This window comes from Diaphorina citri, unplaced genomic scaffold (genome assembly GCF_000475195.1).
Source record: "Diaphorina citri unplaced genomic scaffold, Diaci psyllid genome assembly version 1.1 scaffold807, whole genome shotgun sequence".
Lineage (NCBI taxonomy): Eukaryota > Metazoa > Arthropoda > Insecta > Hemiptera > Psyllidae > Diaphorina > Diaphorina citri.
Genome location: NW_007378239.1, coordinates 132,617 through 140,096, shown reverse-complemented (window position 1 = coordinate 140,096; position 7,480 = coordinate 132,617). Strand labels below are relative to the sequence as shown.

Genomic DNA, 7,480 nt, shown 5'->3' with positions numbered 1-7,480 from the left:
TTTTCGGCTCTATGCTTGGAGTACCAAAGAATGACTGAAAGAAAGGATAAGCTGAAAAAGATTACGAGAACCAATAAAAAGCTGATGTGAACATCACATCACTTATTTTAAAGTTACTTTATTTAATTTATTTACAATGTAGGTGTATTGTAGGTACATAAGTTACCTATATTTTTACAGCTTGAAGAGTATGCTTCTTATCGTTCTGAAAGCGAAGAGAGAGGATAGTAGAAAGCCAGCCGTTCCGAGAACGAACCTTATCTGTTTATGATAAAATCCGGACCGGGGGAGAAATCGAACCTTCGACCTAGAGCTTACAGGGCTACCCTCCAAACTATAAATGCTCACTGAAGTTATACAATTTTTTTGCGTGGTTGATAAATTTCCGAGAGGTTTGGGGTACCCGCCACAAATGACCAAATCTTACTTTGTCTTCAATTTTGACACGAATATTTTGATGCTAAATGTGTGTCCAGACTGTCCAGTGTCCACACATAGTTGACCGGCCAGTGTCCACACATAGTCGACCGGCCGTCCATCGATGTCGACTGAACCGTCCACACTGTCTCGAAAACGTCCATCGACATCGAGCGACGCGACAAGACGGCCGGTCGACTATGTTTGGACACGTCGATTTTCAAAAGTGAAAGAAGGATTTCCAAGATAGATGAGCTGAAAACGTCACATCCACAGTTCAGTCGATGTTCAGGTGTCAGTCTTCGATCATTTTCTGATGTACTGAGCTGAGAGCCTGAAAATAGGAATCAATAGAAAATGTATATACATTAGTAGGTACATTTATTATGAACCTTAATCAATATTACTAGACTAGTTACCTAGGAAAGTAGCTCGCCTGCCTTGGAAGCGCTAGATCGCGGGTTCGATTCCCGTCCGGGCTAAACTTTGTCCTCAACCGATAAGGTTCGTTCTCGGTTGGTTTCCTCCTATCCTGTCCTCCTCCTTCTCTCTTCGGTTTCAGAAAGATAAGACCTCAGGAATTACAGTTCCCTCTATCCTCTGTCAAGCCCCTTTTTTTCCTCTTTTTAGCTCCTTACCTTGAAATACTTGACTGTTTTGACCCTCAGTTCCTGTGTGGCATCCTCATCACATATCATAATCGTGCAGGGATGCATTTGGAAGGCGCTTACTGTCCACATGTGGTTGACTCCTTCTTCTACAGCTTTGTACAGGGCGAAAGCTTTGTGTGATCCTGTGATCAGGATCATTACCTGGGAGAAGTGGGGGGAAGTAAAGTCTTAATGTTGGGTAGAAACACTACTCTTACGTCACGTGAGATCACGTGACGTGAGAGCAATGTGGCTGTCCTGAACGAAATTAGGTACCTGCAATAGGTATGATGGGAAACTTTGAACTATCTAGATCTTTTTCTGACTCACCATGAGCTCGCGTGACATGTTTCTACCTTTTGAGGAGAATATTTCTTTATGAATTTCGATAAACTGTTTGAGAGTTACCTATTGTCAAACAAACAAATGAACAAACTAAAAGAAGAACATTCCTACAAGTTAAAATTGAAACATGGAATTATTCTCTAGTGTTCGTTCATTTCCCAGAAGCTTAACCCATCTTTTTGGGCTGTTTAGCGCCTACACCTAAGCCTCAATTTGGTCACTTGTTTAGTTGACCTACGACTGCAAATTGGCACCTACCAAAAAGCGTTCTCTTCCACTTAACCCGTAACATATCCTCACCTCCTGAGCGTCCATGACAGTTCCGACCCCAACAGTTAGCGCCTCCTTCGGTACTTTCTTAATGTCATTGTCAAAGAACCTCGCATTGGCCTCTAGAGTTTCCTGGGCTAGAGTCTTAAGTCGAGTTCTGGAGGCTAGGGAAGATCCTGGCTCGTTGAATGCTATGTGACCATCAGGACCTATACCTGGGGGGAATAGAGAAGAGGAGTTTTTATAGTGGTCTCAGGTTCGATTCCCGAGAGACTCGGACAATAGAAAAGAGGAGGAGAGACTTTTTTTTTTGTAGTGAAGCTGATGAAAACCTTGATATTTCTTTGTGGATATCAAAGCATACATGAATAAGAGCTTCCTTTATTAGTCCGTCCTTCCTTTATTATTACAATAGTAATAATAATAAAAAGGTATAAGGGACGGACTATTGTATTCGCTTCGGTGTCTGTCACTCTGTCGGTCTGTCTGTCCCCATAGAAGGACTTATCCAAACCTGGTCGACCTATATATCAAATTAAAGGTCTTTTTACCAGGAACACGAAAATGGTGGTGCAAATTTTGTCCAGAAAACCATAAAGCCAAAAAACAAAAAAAAAAAAACTGTTTTTTGGGGGATTTTTTGTTGTACTTTCAAGCATCTTGTTTCTTTCCTAGTTTTAGTAACCCTCAATACCTACTCTGGCTCTTCTTTTCTACCTCTTCAGCTTTTACTTCACCTTCTCTCCCTTCTTCCACTTCCATCTTGTATATTTTTTTTTCTTTCTTTGTTCCTTTCCGTTGATCGCATTCCTACAGTCCTCCAATTGGTTCCTATGTACAACATTTGCATTTGAGTTATGTTAGGCTGTGATTTTACCTCTCTTACTTGTTTTACTGTGTGTCGCCCATCACAAGTTCCTATGAAAACAACATGTGTCATACAGTAATCATTTATTGTAAGAAATAAAAACCTGTGATATCTTATTATTTTGTTTGGACAAAATTTTGCGTGTCTTCTTGTTGTGTTAACTTTTCACCTTGATCTCTTATTTTTTTTTTACACACGGGGATGCGAAAATGCTTTAAACCTTGAAAAAAACTTCCCTTAAGTACTTGTCATCAAAAATTCGAGGCTGAGGTGGGGTTTAGAAAGTTCCCAAAATTGGTTCTGGTTTAAAACAATAAGGAAAATGTTTAAATAATTTAATTATGGTCGAGTATGTAGGCTTTTCATTGGTCATTCTAGCAGTGAAGTATTTTTTCTACTTATCCCATGTTTCTGAAGAGATACTTAGAGAACGAGTTGCATACCTACAGGCGTAAATTGTCTTCGTAAATTTCCGCCTGTTTCAAGGTGTATACTTTAGTTAGAAAGTGTTTACTGCTCATATAATTAATTTCTAATGAACTTACGTAAGCGTAAATATTTACACAGAACGTTTTACAGTACTTTGGGACCGCCGAATATTTTTTTATCGCGATATTTTATTCGCGATAAAAAAATAAAAAAAAAAAAAATGGAGACGAGAATTCACTTGAAGAAAAGCGACCTATGCGACCTTTGTTTAGTATCACAAGTACAATGATGTAAATGATGAGTCCAGAGCAATTTCAGTTTTGAAACCCTTCTCTATGTGAAGGATTTGGATTTCGAACAAAATCGTTGATGAAATCAAAGCTTCAAGACCAGTGCCTGTACCCCTCCCTTATCCACGCCCACGAAGGTTACTTTACAACTAACTAATTGAACTCACGTGAAGGTAAACGCCTCAATGTGCGAAACACTTCATCAGAAGACATGGAGGTGTACCTGATCCACTCGACCCGAAATCTGTTGAAGCCCATATCTATCTGGGAAACTAAACAGGGAGTAGATCAGCAAACCCCTATCCATCCTAGCTAGCTGGCAGTCAAAAGATTGTTTACATGGCTTTACTCAAAATACCTACTTGGAAAGATCAAGCCCAAGTCCTCACGATATTTAATCGCACATCTTTGAATGTAGTTCAGGACGACCACAGTTACACCTGGCTGGAGACCATCACACCTCCGACTTTAGCTAACCCGTTAAGTGGAACATCTATCTATGAATGGCAATCATTGCGCTCTGTGCTCATCTGAAGTATTCGAAAACATGGATTTGATGAGCTGTTGTCAATCCAGTCCGTACCCCGATTTAACCTTCTTCCGTCTAAAAATTTCGTGTTCAAAAACTAGAATAATAATAGTGATAATTTCACGACTTTTTATAAATCATTTAATTCCAACCTTTGATTTTTATTCGATTCAGAACACTGTAAATCTTGCAACTAAAATTAATAGTGGTGGTCCGATAGGTAGTAAATATTCGTTGAGATAAAGCGATAAACGTAACATTTTCGCGGTTTGCCAAAAGAACATTGAAAATTTTGATGACAGAGTTTCGTAAATAGGTCAACAGAAGCTTTCATCGCAGTCATCTTAACAGGGTAACTCAGAGGACATAACCTTAGGTCGAAGGTAAGAAGGGAAAGAAGAAAGAGAAAAAGAGAGAGAGAGAGAGAGAGAGAGAGAGAGAATAGGTACTTACGAAATTATGACGGAAAAGATAAAAAGGGATAGAGGTACTTGCGCGAGCAAGAGAGAAAGAGACAGAGAGATTGTTTGTTTTGTTTTGAAAAATTAAAATAAAAAGTTTTCAGAAAGAAAGAGAAGGACAGAAGCAAGAGAGATATGTAATACGTAATACGATGTCAGATGAAGAGGGAGGGATTGAGAGAGAGAGAGAAAGAGAAAGAGAAGATGAGGGAGGAAAAGAGAGGGAATGAGGAAAAAAAGATTTTAAGAAAATCAGATAAACAGAGATAGAAGATGGGGACTTATAGTGAGCAGAGAGTAAGAGAGAGACGGATAAAAAAGAGAGATGAAATTATAGAAAAATAATAGAAAGTAAAAATTAACAGAGACCTTTGGAATAGATCTCCAGACAAAGAGAGAGAGAGACATAGGTTAACTATGTAGTTATGTACCTACCTACCTGCATTTGTAAACTGAGTGAATGAATACAAACTAAAATCAGACAGATATAGGTTTTCTTATGAGAGGGATAGAAAGAGAGGGAAAGATATCTAGACTCTAAATAGATATAGGTAGGTAGGTACCTTCATATCAAACTTTGAAAGCAAGGAGCTAATGAACCTTTCGAAAGCTTTGTGTGATCCTGTGATCAGGATCATTACCTGGGGGAAGTGGGGGGGGGGGAGTAAAGTCTTAAAGTTAGGTAGAAACACTACTCTTACGTAACGTGAGATCACGTGACGTGAGAGCAATGTGGCTGTCCTGAACGAAATTAGGTACCTGCAATAGGTATAATGGGAAAACTTTGAACTACCTACCTAGATCTTTTTCTGAAAAAGAAGAAACATGTTAAAATTGAAACATGGAATTATTCTCTAGTGTTCATTTTATTCTCTAGTGTTCGTTCATTTCGTAGAAGCTTAACCCATCTTTTTGGGCTGTTTAGCCCTTACACCTAAGCCTCAATTTGGTCAATTGTTTAGTTGACCTACGACTGCGAATTGGCACCTACCTAAACTTGTACGCAGGAGGTCCGGGTTCGATTCCCGGCGGGGCCGAGGTTTTTTTCGGCTCTGTGCTTGGAGTTCGGGGTGCACTCAGCCTCATGAGGACAATTGAGTAGCTACTTGATTCGGCTAGCGACCAGTGGCGACATTACCAGAGTAAAAAGATTATTGAAATATGGAAATTGATTGCAAAGGAGGCACTTAGTAATGTTGTGATATCCACAAAAGTTGTGAAAAAACTCTACTTTACCACAAAGAATTTGAGATTTTTACTTTTTTACTTTCCTTATCCTATAGGAAGGAAAGTAATGTAATCGGGTCAAATTTTTAAACAACCAAATCGACCAATCAGCGTGATTTACGAGTTACGACTGAACAGTAGGATTGCTACTGATTTTATTTCAATACCTACATTTCGCTTACTTTTTTACAACATTTTGCTTACTGTTCCGACCTTATATGGCTTGTACGCAGGAGGTCCGGGTTCGATTCCCGGCGGGGCCGAGGTTTTTTTCGGCTCTATGCTTGGAGTTCGGGGTGCACTCAGCCTCGTGAGGACAATTGTGTAGCTACTTTATTCGAGTAGCGACCAGTGGCGACATTATCAGTGTAAAAAGATTATTGAAATATGGAAATTGATTGCAAAGGAGGCACTTAGTAATGTTGTGATATTCACAAAAGTTGTGAAAAAGCTCCGCTTTACCACAAAGAATTTGAGATTTTTACCTTTTTAAAACAACCAAATCAACCAATCAGCGTAATTTACGACTGACCAGTAGGATTGCTGCTGATTTTATTTCAATACCTACATTTCGCTTACTTTTTTACAACATTTTGCTTACTGTTCCGACCATTTTATATTTGTAGCTCATGATTCACTTGTTCCGCTGATAAATTATTTCGTTTGTTTTATATTATCCAGTAAAACTCCCTTAAGCTTGATCATCCAGAACACACAGGAGACCATTGGGTTTCCCCTCGACCAGCTGCAGACACAGCGTATTGTCCGAGAATTCAATATGGCGCCAACGAATTCCCTCCTTATTCTATTCTATTCTATTCTATTCAAAACTTACTTGGCTTGATCATCCAGAACACACAGGAGACCATTGGGTTTCCCCTCGACCAGCTGCAGACACAGCGTATTGTCCGAGAATTCAATATGGCGCCAACGAATACCCTCCTTGTTGTATTCTTCCTGTTCGTATTGAAACACGTGCTGGTTGAAGTAGTACTGCAGGTGTTCGTTGGCGTAGTTGATGCACAGCTGCTCGAAACTACCAACGAAAAATTAAATGAAAGAAAAATTTTAGTTTGGAAAAAAATAAGCGGAAAGTAATTTAAGTAAAAAAATAATTGGAGTAAAAAGTACCGTAAAAAGTTAGAGAGCAACTAACTGCCAAAGAAAATTTGCGAAACAAAATTTGGTTGGACTGTGACAGCGAAAAATTTAGTAAAGAAAAAGAGTTTTGTTTTTTTGTTTTTTTTTTTTTTTTTTTTTTTTTTTTTTTTTTTTTTTTTTTTTAAGAGGTTTGACAGAGGGAACTGTAACTCTAGGGTCTTATCGTCCCGAAATCGGAGAGAGAAGGAAGACAGGATAGGAGAAAGCCAGCCGTTCCGAGAACGAACATTATCCCATCAGGATAAAATCCGCCCCGGGCGGGAATCGAACCCGCGGCCTAGCGCTCACAAGGCAGACGCACTACCAACTAAGCTAACTAGGCTGGCATTTCAATCTTTATAATAACACCAAAGCGTTGAAAATTATTCTGAAAGGTTATAGATCTACGAGTACTCTAAAAAACTCCCGTCCTGTCCTATGAAAGCTATATAAGTACATAGGTATTTAGCTTGAAATGATTTCTATTATCTATTCTTTTCATGGAATTAATTTAAAACATTTTAAACGAACTTAATCTGACCAATGGCAATGATATAATAATAATAATATGGCCCCAGAGGCACCCAATTTTGGGCAAGGGCATTTATTTACAGTAAACTGCAAAAGATACAAAATTTGTTTTGGTCGGTCAGCTAATATAAAGTAATAATTAATAATAATTCTAATAACTAAAATCAATAAATTGGATAATTGAAATTACAATTAAATTGAGTTCTACAATTATTTTCTAAGTAGGTATGTAAACAAATTAAAGTTGTCCTTTACGATAGTAAGTAGGTACCTAATATTTAAACCTTATACCCAAGTTCTGAGTTAGTAATTCTCACAAGAGC

General features: G+C 38.5%; 1 protein-coding gene and 1 pseudogene across 1 annotated transcript; both read right to left on the bottom strand.

Annotated features, from left to right (window-relative positions):
- Nucleotides 1–284: 284 nt before the first annotated feature.
- Nucleotides 285–7,480, bottom strand: part of LOC103512188 — a 16,056-nt pseudogene continuing 8,860 nt past the window's right edge.
- Nucleotides 668–2,048, bottom strand: LOC103512195 (glucosamine-6-phosphate isomerase-like). Its single transcript, XM_008476950.3, has 4 exons — nucleotides 2,015–2,048; nucleotides 1,713–1,933; nucleotides 1,056–1,229; nucleotides 668–751 (listed from the first exon to the last, which is right to left on the bottom strand). The coding sequence occupies exons 1-4, from the start codon at nucleotides 2,046–2,048 to the stop codon at nucleotides 713–715; spliced, it is 468 nt and encodes a 155-aa protein (XP_008475172.1). The 3' UTR covers nucleotides 668–712.